The 15,751-nt window shown below is 31.8% G+C and overlaps 1 protein-coding gene across 12 annotated transcripts in view; it reads left to right on the top strand.

Moving 5' to 3' along the window:
* Positions 1-15,751, top strand: part of DROSHA (drosha ribonuclease III) — a 109,796-nt gene that overhangs the window by 40,761 nt on the left and 53,284 nt on the right. For 11 of the 12 annotated variants that reach the window (XR_004230910.1, XM_031946149.1, XM_031946147.1 and 8 more), the window contains 6 exons: positions 1,727-1,798; positions 2,848-2,929; positions 3,891-3,965; positions 9,108-9,277; positions 10,041-10,165; positions 12,976-13,075. Coding sequence is in view for 11 of the 12 variants with exons in the window: in XM_031946149.1 (XP_031802009.1) it covers positions 1,727-1,798; positions 2,848-2,929; positions 3,891-3,965; positions 9,108-9,277; positions 10,041-10,165; positions 12,976-13,075 (624 nt within the window). In the remaining variant the exon portion in view is untranslated. The remainder of the gene's footprint in view (positions 1-1,726; positions 1,799-2,847; positions 2,930-3,890; positions 3,966-9,107; positions 9,278-10,040; positions 10,166-12,975; positions 13,076-15,751) is intronic. The other variant, XM_031946148.1, reaches the window with a different exon arrangement.

Genomic DNA, 15,751 nt, shown 5'->3' with positions numbered 1-15,751 from the left:
AGTTGAAAAGGAGTTCATCAAGGTTAATCTTTAGTCCAGTTATCCTTTTGAAAACCTTTGATGGAGGAATGTGAATTTAATAGAAGATAAGATAGTTATGGTGAATTCAGAATCAGTTTCAGTGTTGTCTGGAACTAGGTTTTGATTAGACTAGATCCATTGTTTAAACCCGAGTACTTTTGGCTTTATTATAATTTTAATCTAAAACTGTCTCGATAAGTTACGTTTTGAAAGGATATATGCCCTTATTCTACAGGTTTGAGTGTCGGTAGCTTTTTTTTTTTTTTTAATTTTATATTTTTGAAAGTGAGTAAAATGAATAGTGAATAGATTTCAGAATTTTTAATTTCTCAGGTTTTGCTTTCCATAACAGCAATCTTTATTCAAGAAATTGTTATGGATCTCTATTTCTTGAACTAATGTTTGCTGGTAGCCACTTTTTGAACCTGATATAAAATTTACTTAATAGGCCAGGATGAAATAACCTAAAATAGTTATTCTAATCTCTACTTTTAAGATTCCAAGAGAAATTCAGATTTGGAATAATAAAAAATGTGGTATGTGTAAAAGACAAGTACATGTACCCTTTGTTAAAGTATAATTTATAGTACAGTGGTCTATTTTTGGATAAAAAAGAAAATATCAAGATAAAAACAAAAAGTGAATTGAAAATAATTATTTAATTTAATAATAGAAAATTTGTATAGTTGTCTGCAGATGATTATGTAAGTGAAATGTGAAGGATGAGGAGTCAGGACTCGAAAATGGCAGTGACCTTTAATTGTGATTTGTTTTCATACAGTTTTTGGAAAAAAAGATGAAAATCCTTCTTTGTTAATATAGAAGTTACTATAAAATTAATTTATTAATGATAGGTTATTCTCCTTAAATAAGATTCTTTCTCCAGTAGATGGCACTGGCAAACTATTTTGCCATTTTATCAGCTTCATAGTTATGAAAAGCATGAGACATAAATTATCATGATTTCCCTAACAACTATAATTTTAGGAAGTCTGCAGGTATAGAATTGCTTTTCCACTATTTTTATTTTTGTCCAAGAGGTCATTTGGTGTTTATTTAAATAGTACAGTAATATAATAATGATACAAGTTCTTGATATGACCACTTTCTTCAAATTTCCTCCCAAATGTTGATTAGGTAACAATTTTTTATTAGAACAGATCAAAATTCATCCTATAGTCTTTCAGCTTAGAGTTAACCTGGAGTAGCCTGTTGAAATTAATTCCACTTTTTCATCTTTATAGGCTGTTTAATTGAATTTTATTCCATTTATCTACTTAAGAATACCAAAGTTTATAAAAAGTACCACCTTTATTTTGCCAGTTTTCTGAAGTAAAAAAGAAAAATATTGGGAGCAATGGGTAATGGTCGGAGACTTGGAGAGATTAAGGAAATTTGTTATGCAGTATTTCTGGGGGTAGTAACTTTGAGGTGATAGATTTTGTTTTTAATGATTTATTTTTAGCACTTTTTTCCCCTTAATTTTGTTAATAAATCATCAGCATACTTATTTGTGTGGAGAACTAATCTAGTTCCTGTTCATTAGCTTTAAAACCTGTCTAGTATAGGACTTTACAGTATATACCTTCAAATATTAATTGATAGAATTATAAACACATATACTTCATATGTGCCTATTACCTTTTAAATCAGATAGAAAAACATAGAGAAAAATAAGAACTAAACTTCTTTTATTGTATTACAGATTCCCCTGTGTAAAGTAATTAGATTTAACATAGACTACACAATTCATTTCATTGAAGAGATGATGCCTGAGGTAAGGAAGACAATTATTTAACAGATAACTATGGGGCAGTTTTTCATTCAGAATTTCCTTTTTGCAAAGTATTGAAATGTTCTATATTGGAACGTTTACATAGTCTTCTAGAATTATGTTTTGACAAAGACAGTTGAAGCAGGTAGAAGTTAAAAGTTTAAAATGTGGACCATTGTTAAACCCCTTCATCTCTTTTTGAATACATTGTTTTTCATGTTTTATAAGCTAATAGTAACTTTAAATCTATTTCTAATTCAGTTCATATAAGAAATAATAGATTCTGTTACTGGTCTTCTGAATGGATTAGAAAATTAGAAAAGAGAAACTTCATCACATGGCTCTAGGAAGAACATTCTTGTTAAACAAGCTCAGTGTTTCATTTTTCTTTTCTTGTTGTATTGTACTTTTTTCCTGTCTGTCGTCATCACTGCTTACCAACATTTAAAGTATTAAAGCTTGAAATTGTGCTAAGACTTGTATCAGCAAGAGACTTGCAATTTTTAAAAAATTTATGTGAATCCTTGAGAGTTTCCTTGAATCACTGGGAGGGTTGAAAGACTTATACAATATCACACAAGTGATGCATTTCATAGTTAGGACTTGAACCCAGACCTTCTCACATTGAAGTTCAATGCTCTATTTATGATTAAATCCTATCCTATAATGTCATTATTAATATTAATAATGTTGATCTACTCATATTGAGCTACTATGGAAATAATGGTTTAAAATTATTTTGAAATAACAAACATTACTTTAATACTTAAAAGATATTTGTAATAATGCTGGTTGCCACCCTTTTAGGGCTTAGTTGATAGTTTTACATTATTGTTCTTGCCAAAATTTGATCACATTTTTATGAACCTCTGAACATACAATTTGTTACCAGACCCAAATTTCAACCCTTTTCAATTTGCTGTACACTGCTAGAGTCAAAGCTGCTTGTCAAGCTTCTGAGAACCAATAGTCATTGCCACCCTACCATGAAGCATTAGGATAAGTCTTTGTGGTCTGTAGAACACAACACTAAAATAATTATTGTTTTTCAGAATTTTTGTGTGAAGGGCCTTGAGCTCTTTTCCTTGTACCTGTTCAGAGACATTTTGGAGCTCTATGATTGGAATCTTACAGGTATAGTACTTAAGCAGAAGACACTTAGGATGTACCTCTTGTGCAGATCACAATTCTGGGGGAAATATAAAATTTATGAAAGATCATAATAATAGTGAGCATTTATCTACCAGTTTTAAGGTTTGCCAAGTGCTTTACACATATTAAATCATTCCATTCTCACAATTCTGTGAAGTAGAGATTACTATTACTTCATTTTGCAGTTGATGAAACTCTGGTAGAGAAAAATTCATTGTCATGATAAGGGTCACAGAGCTATTTAGTACATGAAAGCCAGATTTGGAAGTAGTTCTTGATTCCTAAGTCAAGTGTTCTATTTACTGAGCCATGTAACTCCCTGCTAAGGAAATCAAAATATAGATACAATGAAAAGGATAATGCTTGTATTTAAAAGCCAACAGTCTATAGAAGATTTTAAAGCCAAGTTTTGTTATAAAAAATTAAAGAAAAAAGTTGAATAAAAATGCTTTTGTTGCTTAAAATACCCAGTAGGAATTGATTTCATCTCTATGATCAGACTATATGTTAAACACCAGAAGGTTCTTAAGTTTGTTTTACATAATACTGTATGTCAGTACCTATGTATGCCTCAAGGTGATTTTTAAGATTGATTGCTTCACTTTCACTAATGATAGTCCTATGAGTTAATATTTTAAATTGGTAAAATTTTATACTAGCGCCCCCCCCCCAAAAAAAAAAAAAAAACTTTTAATTCTTCAATTTAAAAACAAAATGCCTTAATCAAGGGTAGAAAACCAAAAATGATTGCCAGGATATGCTTCTGTTGACCACTGCCATCCTTTTTCTCTGGGATTAGTGGGAGGTGGGGAGCATGGAGGGGAGGGTGTACATACATATACACACATATTTTCTAGTGTTGCTCTTTGGTATTATAAAACATAGGAATTGAGTAACTTTAGAGTATTTTTTAAGACTTTTTTTCCTCTTCTAATTGTTTTAGGCCCTTCATTTGAAAATAATAGTTCATGCTGTCCAAGATTTCATTTCATGCCACGTTTTGTAAGATTTCTACCAGGTAAATATGTTGCCAAATTAATTAAAATTAATCATTCTATGTAGTATTTGTGATGTTATACAACAATGTAATAATAATTGAGCTTGAACAGTCTTTAGAAGATGATAGCCACTGTGTTCTTTGCTTTGATCTGTGACCATACCTGTCATCTTGGAGTCTGTCCTCACATTTTGTGTTTAAATTTTTAAAATTTCTGCGTGTGTTGTGACATATATTTTGCAAGAAATACTTATATCTCTTACTATGTACATTTCTCTCAGTTTAAGTCTGTTAACTACTAGGATGGCCATGTTCTTTTAACTATGAAAATAAGATACTAACATTACTGCATTTGAACAGGATTTTGTAATTTCTCATTGTTGACTTTTTTTGCATTATTAGTCATTGTGTAAAAGTTTGTACTTTTTTCCCCGCTTTGCATCACCTTTTGCAAATCTTCTTTGAATTTTTCATATTGGCCAATTCTTGTGGAATAATATTTCATTACATTCATATATCATGATTTGTTCAGCCACCCTCTCTTCCCCAATTCCAAGAATTCCAAATTGTTTTCTGGAATGATTGGATCATTTTTCAGCTATGGAATTTTCCATCTACCCCCCTCCCCACTTACTTGAAATGGTTGTGATACATCAGGGTGGTTTTAATTTTTGTTTCTATGAATTTTAGAGGATATTGCATTTAAGAAATACACTGAAAAATATGAGCCCATCCAGAGGCTCATAAGAGCTCATGATAAGATCCAGATAAGAATGAATAATGAGAAAAATTGGAAATTGTCATATGAACATGATTCGATAAGCTTTTAATCTGATGAAACCCTTCGACTCTCTTCTAGAAAAAAAATTTTTTAAATGCATAAAATACATTACATAGAATTACACAAGAAACCAGACATATTGAAATACAGTAATCAAAATATATATATTTGAAGAAGCATTCACATACTCCTGAGTTAAGAACCCTTGACTTAAAAGAAGGTGGAATAAGATAGCAGTTTTTAATTTTTGAAGGGCTGTTGCATAGAAGTGACTTATTTTTTACTAGCTCCAAAGGGAAAAAAACTAATAGCCATAAGTAGAAGTTCTAAAGAGGTAGATTTAATAAGTAAGGAAAATGTTTCTGACTGAAAAAAATGTGATCAGTTTTCCTCAGGACTTTTCCTTACATAAAAAAAAGAAAATTAGAATGAGTTTTCATGTGGAGCTAGTACACTGGAAGTATTCGTACTTGAAGGACTGGATGACCACTCCTGGGGATGTTGTAGAGGAGATGTGTGTTGTGTTATTAAATGACTTCTGAGATTCCTTCCAACTCTGAAATTCTGGGATTTTGTCCTACGTTATATTGAGCATTTAAGCTTTTTTTCTCTAATTGGCAGCTAAAATAAAAAATATATAGGCCAGTTTATGCTCTCTATCTAAACAAGTACCCTAATAAGTGAGAAAACAGGCTCATAAAGTGGATGTCTTGAGTAGCATCTTAATGAAGGAGCTAAGATTATGAGTTAGATTCCCTAACTACTATTTAGTTGTGTGTTGTTTCTGTGAAACCAAGACTATATATTGGTACCAACAATTTTTATGATATTATGTATATATATACATGAGATATTTTGATTATTTGATAAGCTAGAGGGTCAATTCCTCTTGATATATATATTACATCTAAACTAGCAAAAATTGTCTGATATTCAACAACATTATCAGCCTCAAGAAATATTATTTAAAACTACTTCTAATTACATTTCTCATAGTCTATCAAATATGTAAGTTTTTGAATTAAGAAAGAGGTTTGTCCTTTTGGTTTTCATCTGGGACAATGAACTTTTAAAGAAACAGAATTCACTGTTCTTCCTAAGTCTTCAGTTATTCTTTTATTTTTATTATTATTGTTTTAATGATTTTTTACTTTTCCAATTATAAGTAAAGATAGTTTTCAACTTTCATTTGTGTAAGATTTTGAGTTATTTTTCCCCCTCCCTCTTCCTTTACCTCCCAAGACAGCATGCAAACTAATAGAGGTTATACATGTAAAATCAGTGTTTAACATAATGAGTTATGTTGGGAAAGAAAAATCAGAACAAAAAAATAACAACCAAAAAAAAGGTGAAAATAGTTTTCTTCGATCCACATTCAGGCTCCATAGTTTCTTTCTCTGGATGCAAATGATTTTAATTTGTGAATGGCAGTTTCCATCCAAAGTCTATTAGAATTGTCTTGGATCACTATGTTGATGAGAAGGGCTAATCACCACACAATTTTGCTATAACTGTGTACAATGTCCTGGTTCTGCTCACTTCACTTAACATCCATTTATGTAAGTCTTTCCAAACTATTTTGAAACCAGTCATTTCTTCATCATTTCTTATAGAAGAATAGTATTCCATTACATTCAAACACCACAACTTTTTCAACCATTCCCCAATTGATGGAAATGCTCTCATTTTACAATTTCTTGTCATTATAAAAAGTGTCACTAGAAACATCTTTGCACATGTGGATCCTTTTCCTCTTTTATAATCCCATTGGGATGCAGTCTCATTAGTGGCACTGCTGGATCAAAGGGTGTGTACAATTGTATAGCCAAATTGTTCTTCAGAATGGCTGGGTCAGTTCACAATCCACAAACAATGCATTAGAAAATTATTTGTACTTGGCTGAGATTAAGAGAGACAGAAAGAAGTTGGTGCTATTTTCTGAGAACAGTTATTTACTGGGGATGACTCTGGACTCTGTTTTATACATATTTAGCTATGGCTAAATACAGTGTTTCTAGATTACTTGCTGTCATCCTGTTAGAAATATCAAAAACCTTTTTTCACTTAATCTTGCTCTAGTTTAATTTTTCTTTTACAAATTCTTTACTGGATGAATGCATGAACGAAAGACATATATTTCATGAATGAAAAACTATATGCCAAGTACTGGGCATAAAAATAGAAAAAACAAGATGGGCCTTGCTTTCAGGGAGCTCACTTTCTAATAGGGAAGGAAAGACAATACATAGGGAAATATCATTTGTAATTCAGATGACATTATGATTCTCAGGAGACAACAGTAAAGTAAATGGTGATCCATTTTCTTTAGTATCATTTCTGTTAAGGAAAATATGTTAAGCCAATTGATTTTGCCAGGGATTTTGAAGAGAATTTTATTTTCTTGGTCTTCTGTCTCTATGGTTCTGGATTACACAGCTTCTTGAGTGACAGTTGCTTGATTTCATCTCTACAATAGTTGCTGCCTTTGACACTGACTTAAAAAGCAGGGCCTTAAAAGCATTATTAACTGTTTTTAGGGAAGATGGAGGTAGTGTGTTTTAGTTCTCCAACTTTTGGATTTAACCTTTTACTTATTTAAAAGTTAGTCTAGTAAATAGAGTATATAAAAAGAATATTGTTAAGAAAGAACCTGGATCTACATGTCAAAAATGTTTGTAGCAGCTCTTTTTGTAGTGCCAAGAAACTGGAAACTGAGTGATTGCCCATCAGTTGGAGAATATCTGAATAAGTTAAGGTATATAGATGTTATGGAATATTACTGTTCTATAAGAAACGATGAGCGGGATGATTTCAGAGAGGCCTGGAGAGACCTATAGGAACTGATGCTAAGTGAAATGAGCAGAACCAGGAGATCATTATACACATCAAGACTATAAGATGATCAATTCTGATAGACATGGCTCTTTTCAACATTGAGATGATTCATACTAGTTCCACTTTTGTAGTGATGAAGAAAGCCATCTAACCCCAGAGAGAGAACCATGGGAACAGTGTGAATCACAACAAAACATTTTCACTCTTTTTGTTACTGTTTGTTTGCATTTTATTTTCTTTCTCATTTTTTTCCTTTTTTATTTGATTTTTCTCATGGAGCAAGATAATATACAAATATGTATGTATATATTGGATTTAACATTTTTTGCCATGTTTAATGTATATTGGATTGTATATCATCTAGGGGAGGGGGATGGAGGAAAGTGTGGGGAAATTGAAACACAAGGTTTTGCAAGGGTCAGTGTTGAAAAATTATTCATGTATGTTTTGAAAATAAAAAGCTTTAATAAAATAAATCCCTGGAATAAAGAATTTTGAATTACAAATATCTTAGACTTTTTATATTTAGATGTTTTCTTTGAAAACAGTAACCTTTGGGGGACTAAGTATTGTTTTTTCGACAATATTGCCATTGTTCAAAATGATACATACTAGTTAACTAGTAATTTCTTTATATCCATAATTCGTTTTCGGCGGGGTGAGGGCAGAACTGTGCCTTATTTGACTACACTATTCAGTATACTAGTCTCTAAATATCCTTTTCATCATGCTCACCAATGTCCCCTTCTCTTTTTTCACATTGCCACTCTTGTCATAGACCTTCATTCCACATGCCTGGATTACTGAAATAGTCTGCCAATAAGCTGGCATCACTATCCATTCCATTCCTGTCTATCTTCCATTCAGCCATTAAAATGTTTTTTTGAAATTGCTGGTGTAACCATGTCATCATCACCACTCTCACTTCTTATGAAATTCCAGTAGCTGATCTTGGTGATTTATATTTCTATACAAGTAAATATTTGATTTTCCCTTGTGTTTAGTTCATAGAATGATTACACAGTTATATTAGTATAAATCCATTTGGTTCATTGTGACAGGTGCAGCAAATTAGCACCAAGAATTAGTCCATAACATAACAATAACTAATTGGCTACATCCATAAATGTCTCATAAAATCCTTGTATTTTTTTTTAGGAAAGTACTATAAATTTCAGAGTTTGTAACTATTGTAATAAAAAGAACAAGTTTGTATATTATAGCCTATAATTAGAAGTGAGACATGTGGCTTTCTAAGCTGTTCCTTCAAAATTAGTTTTGTGAAGAAAATTTGTTTTTATTATTCAAAGCCTAACAAATAAAAGTTTCTAACTGTTAATAATCTTATTGCCATTTTAGTAAAACAAATTGTTTATGAGCAGTATTCATCAATGAAAATTAATGTGTTCCTTCCTAGATAAGCAATTTAAAATGTATATTGCCTATAAAAAACATTTTGGCATGCTTTAAAAAAATTCCACTTAAGGCTGTAGTGTTATAAAAATTCTTCTTGCCCTTATCTTCTTTCTTTCCTTCTCTCTCACAAGATGGAGGAAAGGAAGTGCTATCAATGCACCAGATTCTACTCTATTTGTTGAGATGTAACAAAGCTTTAGTGCCTGAAGAGGAGATTGCAAATATGCTTCAGTGGGAAGAACTTGAATGGCAGAAATATGCAGAGGAATGCAAAGGGATGATTGTTAACAATCCTGGCATGGTATGTTTGGTTATCTAAATACATTCACAACTTAAAATGTTTTGCCACCGTATTCCCCAATTTTTAGTGTAAAACAAAGTAATGGAACTTTTAGAAACTTTAAATGCTTTTCTGTTTTTTCCTAACATTTTCCATCAATTATTATATGAATTAGTAACATAACAGGTTTTAAAGTTATAGGGAATTAGAGCTGTGCTAAAAAAAAATCATCATGTTTCATACTTTCTATTGATTATTTGACACTGGAGGATGTTGTTTTTTTTTTTTTTTTAACCTTTTGAAATCAGTACAGTTTAAAAAATTGAACTTGCTACTTTTTACCTATAATACCTAATTTATAAGTGGGAAATAGAATAAAGAGTCTGAGAACTTATTTTTTTGTGGATGCTTCCGCTTCTATGTAATCTGGAAATATATCCCCAATAACTAAAGTAAAATTAAAGCAGATGAGTCAGCATTTCTTGTTTTCTGAAATGTACTTACTTTTTATTAGTTCCTGAAGAAGTTAAGAAAAATTATGTCTGACTGCTGCCCTTTTGAAACCTTCACATTTAGAAGGATTCATTCATTATATCAAATAGTACTGACCTACTACTTATAGAGATAAAGTTCAATCTATGTGAATTACATTTTGAATAACATTATTTTAATAAGTTAAGAATTTTTAGGGAAAAGATTAATTCATTTTCAATTCTTATCCTTATAACATGATTGATAAATGAGACTTCTTACCTAAGTAAAAAGCTTTGATTTTTCTCTCTAGAAACCTAGCTCAGTACGCATTGATCAACTGGATCGGGAACAATTCAACCCTGACGTGATTACTTTTCCAATTATTGTCCACTTTGGGATACGCCCTGCCCAGTTGAGTTATGCAGGAGACCCTCAGTAAGATATCCTTCTCAATGTTTGTCTTAGTCTTTTCATTTTCCACCAAAGAGAGACTTTTGTATCTATGCTTTGCCCCTTTCCCTCTCCCTTTTTAAAAGCTGTCTAAAATAGACTTTATTCTACATTTACAGTTTCATTTTTTATTTATCAGTCAAAACTCTTTACAATCTGGCCCCTTCCAACATTTCCAGCCTTGTTACACTTTACTCCCCTCCACGCAATCCACAGTCCCAGCTACACTGGCCTACTTGCTGTTCTTCACACATGACACTCCATTTCCCACTTTGTGCCTTTGCACTGTCTGTCCCCCATGCCTGGAATGCTATCCATCCTCACCTCTACCTCTTAGAATCCCTAGCTTCTTTCAAGACTCAGCTCAAATGCCACCTTCTGCAGGAGACTGTTCCCGGTCATCACAGCTGCTAGAGCCTACCACTCTAAGGTTACCTTCCATCTACTCTGTATGTATCTTGTATGTACCTCTGTATTTACATGTTGTCTCTTCAGTTAGAGTGTAAGCTCTCTGAGGGCAGGGACTGTTTTTTTTTGTCTTGTTAGTATCCCTTGTGCTTTCCACATAGTAAGCTCCTAATATGTGCTTGTTGATTGATGTGTTGTTATATCATCAGAATAAGTTTGTTTTCTATATGTTCAGCTGTTTTAAATTTTATTCTAACATCTTTGGAATTTCTGGCTTAGTTATGTTTTTTTTTAATAGAATTCTGTCAACATTATTCTAATTTCATAGTTTATATAGGATTAGAAAACTTTTTCTTTGAAGTTAAGGTTTGTATAGCATTTTAATTTTTTTAATTTAGAACTCAAAATTTTTGAAATTGTAGAACCTATCACTATAACTAAAATTAGTAAGATTCTTAAAGTGAAATCTTTACTAATTGTACCAAAATAACTTGAGAATCAATTTTTGGGCAGGGTGACCTTAAGGACCATTAAAATTTGTTTAACTTATTTGGGGGAAGGGAGAAGAATGTACCCTTTCTCATTTCCTGCATGTCTTTCAATTTACATTGGAGAAGCAGCAAGATATATATAAAATAGATTTGGAGTAAGAAAAAACCTCTGATGCATTCTTTGTTTTTGTCTTTGGACAAGTCACTTAATTTCTGAGATTCATTTTCATCATCTGCAAAATGAGGATAAGACCTGTGTCCTTACAGGGTTCTTGTGAGACTCAAATGAAAGAACTGATACAAAATTCTTTGTAAACTTTACAGAAGAATAAAATGTCCACACTTTTTTTTATTTCAAACTTATTGAAGAGAATATGAAATGAACCTGTTATGGTATACTTGGTATGGTTGGCTCTTTCCCCTACCAGACAGTGGGAAGAGAAGGATGGGTATAAATAATGAGATGTGGCACTTATATCATAGAGAAATCTCAAACTTGTAATTAAAATTTAGTCCTTGAGGTATAAAGTATTTAAATCAGAATATGTAATTGGGAATTAGAGAATCTGCTACTTCTGTTGATATCCTGGGTAAGGTTAATCTTCACTGATCTTGCTGCTGCTTTGTACTTTGAAATAGCATGGACTAAAGTAGATATTTTACCTCTGAGGGAGTAGAAGATTCCGGTCTTAGCATTTGTGGCACGTGTGTCATTAGTTATGAAAATTGTTGCAGCAAGAGCATGGTGGTCTTAATTAGAAAAGGAATAAGGTTTTGGAGAGTAAAAATTTTAAACGGAATATTAGTCTGGAGTGCCCAGTCTTCTCTTGGCATCAGTCCTCTCTACAACCATGAGAAATTGTTGATAATAGAGGCTTTTTGTCAAGAGGAACATCTTTAGTTAAGAGAAATAAAAGCAGAAAAATATTCTTTTGAAAATATTTTCAAGAACAATATTCTTTTGTCAGAAAAACCATAGTGAAACGGAATTTAATTTTCATGGACACCTAAATAGGTGACAATTGATATAAATTATAAAAACCATGTATTCTTTTGACTCCCAGTATGTTTTGGTAGTTTCAGTGAGGATCAGTTTTAATAAATATTTGACTACTCCATAATGACCTGTTCATGAATCTGTTATTGTCATGAAAAAGATTTTTGTGCATTATTTTCAGGTAAAAAATGACCTAGCCAGATTACTGTGCCATAAGTATAATTGGAGTGCACACTACCTTTGAGACTTTTAGTTATACTATAGTTAAGTATTTTAGAGTAATTAGTATTATTTATTTAAAACTAATCATATTGATTTTATAATGAACATAAAATAATTGATCCGTTCATATACGAGTGCTTTCCTCTTTAAAGCAGTAATTTTGTTAGTAATTTTGTTATTCTATTAATATTTCCATAGCCCAAAATATTTTAAAATTTCCTTTGAAATTATCTATAGTGCCAGTTTAAGCATCACACAATAAAATCTCAATCCTTTAAATAAATTTTCTTTCAGTTTCAAAATCATTATCACTTTTTAAAAATCAGATTAGGCTAAGCAATTTTATGGATCACTGTGATTTTGAAAAACAGAACAAAGGACAAATATTTGCTGTCATTTAAAATATTCAGAAGAATGTGCTTCAAGTTCTGAGTGAGACTTCAAAAGGCAAACTCCAGAATATGTTTTGAGCAGTGTTACCTTTTCAGAATAAATGTAAAGCCTTGCCAGAGTGAACCCAAAAAAAAAAAAAAACTATTAGTAACTGTCATTGACCTTGTAGAGGTTACTTCATATTCTTGAGCTAGATTTTATCCCCTCCAGCTCTTAACACCTTAATTTGACAGCATAAGTTCTGACATACTGACCAAGTGATCTTTCTATCTCCTTTTCTTTAGGTATCAGAAGCTGTGGAAAAGCTACGTTAAGCTCCGCCACCTGTTGGCAAATAGCCCCAAAGTCAAACAAGCTGACAAGCAAAAGTTGGCACAGAGAGAGGTAAGTTAAGGCTGTAAAATTAATAATGATGAACTAGTCAATTGTTGCAGTATAACATTTTTAAGGGGAAAAAATTAGCATCCCTGATTAATGCCATCCATTTTTGTCCTCTATTAGGTTTTATTCAGTTTACTTTGCTTCCTGGAGTGAATGTTATTCCCCATAATTACTACTAAGACATTGATGTGGTTACTATTATTGAGAGATATATTTTCTTTTTTAATTTAAGGAAAAATTTTTTCACTTAATAGTATTTTATTTTTTCCAATAACATGTAAAAATAGTTGTCAACATTCGTATTTGTAAAATTTTTGAGGTCAAAGTTTTTTCTCTTCCTACCCTCCCCAAGAGAGCAAGCAACTTGATATAGGTTATACATGTACAATTATTTTAAACATTTCTTTATTAATCATGTTATGGAAGAAAAATCAAAGCAAAAGGGGAAAATCATTAGAAAGAAAAAACAAAACAAGTGATAATAGTATGCTTCAGTCTGCATTTAGTCTCTATAGTTCTTTCTCTGAATAGGAATGTCATTTTCTGTCACAAGTTTATTGGAATAGTCTTGAATCTTGTTTTTGTACAATATTCTCCTGGGTCTGCTCACTTCACTCAGCATCAGTTCGTATTTGTTTTTCAGGTTTTTCTGAAATCTGCCTGTTCATTATTTCTTATAGCACAATAGTAGTTTATTGCATTCATATATCCTGACTCAATCAGCCATTTCCCAATTGATGGGCATCTTTTCAATTTCAATTTCCTTATTACCACAAAAAAAAATCTGCTACAGTTTTGTACATGTGAGTTCTTTTCCCTTCTTTTTTCTGACCTCTTTGGAAAACAGAACCTAAAGTGACACTACTGGATGAAAAGATATGCACAGTTTTATAGTCTTTTGGTTATAGTTCTTGTTTTTTTTTTTTTTTTTTTTTTTTCCAATTACATGTAAAGAGTTTTCAACATTCACTTTTGTAAGAATTTGAGTTCCACTTTTTTTTTTCACCTTCTCTTCTCCCCCTCCAAGACAGCAAACAATCTGATATAGGTTATATATGTACAGTAATTTAAGTATATTTTCATATTAGTAACGTGGAAGAAAAATCAAAATAAAAGGAGTGTACCACAAGAGAGGGAAAAAATGTGAAAATAATGTGCTTCCATCCACATTCACTCTTCATAGTTCTTTATCTGGATGTGGATGACATTTTCCATCTCAAATCTGTTGGAATTGTCTTGGATCATGGTATGGTAGAAAAGAGCCAAGTTTGTTATAATTTATCATCACACAATTTTGTTGTTACTGTGTGCCATGTTCTTCTGGTTCTACATACTTCACTCAGCTCAATTCATGTAAACTTTTCTAGGCTTTGCTGAAGTCAGCTATTCATGATTTCTTATAGCACAATAGTATTCCATTACATTCAAATATCCCAACTTATTCAGATGCCCAATCAATATGCATTTACTCAATTTTATGGCTCGAATTTTTTCATCTCAGAATTGCCTGTTCATATCCTTTGACCATTTATCAATTGACGAATGACTTGTATTTTTTTTTTAATTATAACTTTTTATTGACAGAACCCATGCCTGGGTAATTTTTTTTTTTTAATTTTTCAAACTGCATTTTGTATTTTGATGAGGTAGAAAAAAATAAAAGCACTTTTTTTTTTTTAAATTAGTATTTGGGTTTTTATTTTATTATTTTTTTTTAATAACTTTTTATTGACAGAACCCATGCCAGGGTAATTTTTTACAACATTATCCCTTACACTCACTTCTGTTCTGATTTTTCCCCTCCCTCCTTCCACCCCCTGCCCAAGATGGCAAGCAGTCCTATACATGTTAAATAGGTCACGGTATATCCTAGATACAATATATGTGTGCAGAACTGAACAGTTCTCTTGTTGCACAGGGAAAATTGGATTCAGAAGGTAGAAATAACCCGGGAAAAAAACAAAAATGCAAACAGTTTACATTCATTTCCCAGTGTTCTTTCTTTGGGTGTAGCTGCTTCTGTTCATCATTGATCAATTAAAACTGAGTTAGATCTTCTCTTTGTCAAAGAAATCCACTTCGATCAGAATACATCCTCATACAGTATTGTTGTTGAAGTATATAATGATCTCCTGGTTCTGTTCATTTCATTTACATCAGTTTATGTAGGTCTCTCCAAGCCTCTCTATTCATCCTGCTGGTCATTTCTTACAGAACAATAATATTCCATAACATTCATATACTACAATTTACTGGGTAATTTTTTTACAACATTATCTCTTGCACTCACTTCTGTTCCGACTTTTCCCCTCCCTCCCTCCACCCTTTCCCCCAGATGGCAAGCAATCCTACACATGTTAACTATATGACTTTTATTTTTATAAATTTAGTTCAGTTGTCTAAATGTTTTAGAAATAAAGCCTTTATCAGAAACCGTGGCTGTAAAAAAATTGTTTCTCATCTTTTTGCTTCCCTTCTAATTTTGGCTACATTGAGTTTTTTGTGCAAAAACTTTCTAATTTAATATAACCAAAATCATCCATTTTACATTTCATAATGTTCTCTCTCTCTTAAATTCTTCCCTTCTCCAGAAATTTTACAGGTAAACTATCCTTTGCTCTCCTAATTTGCTTATAATATTACCTTTTATGAATCATGAACCCATTTTGATTTTATCTT

This window comes from Sarcophilus harrisii, chromosome 1 (genome assembly GCF_902635505.1).
Source record: "Sarcophilus harrisii chromosome 1, mSarHar1.11, whole genome shotgun sequence".
Classification (NCBI taxonomy): Eukaryota; Metazoa; Chordata; class Mammalia; order Dasyuromorphia; family Dasyuridae; genus Sarcophilus; species Sarcophilus harrisii.
This window is presented reverse-complemented; position numbering and strand designations above follow the sequence as displayed.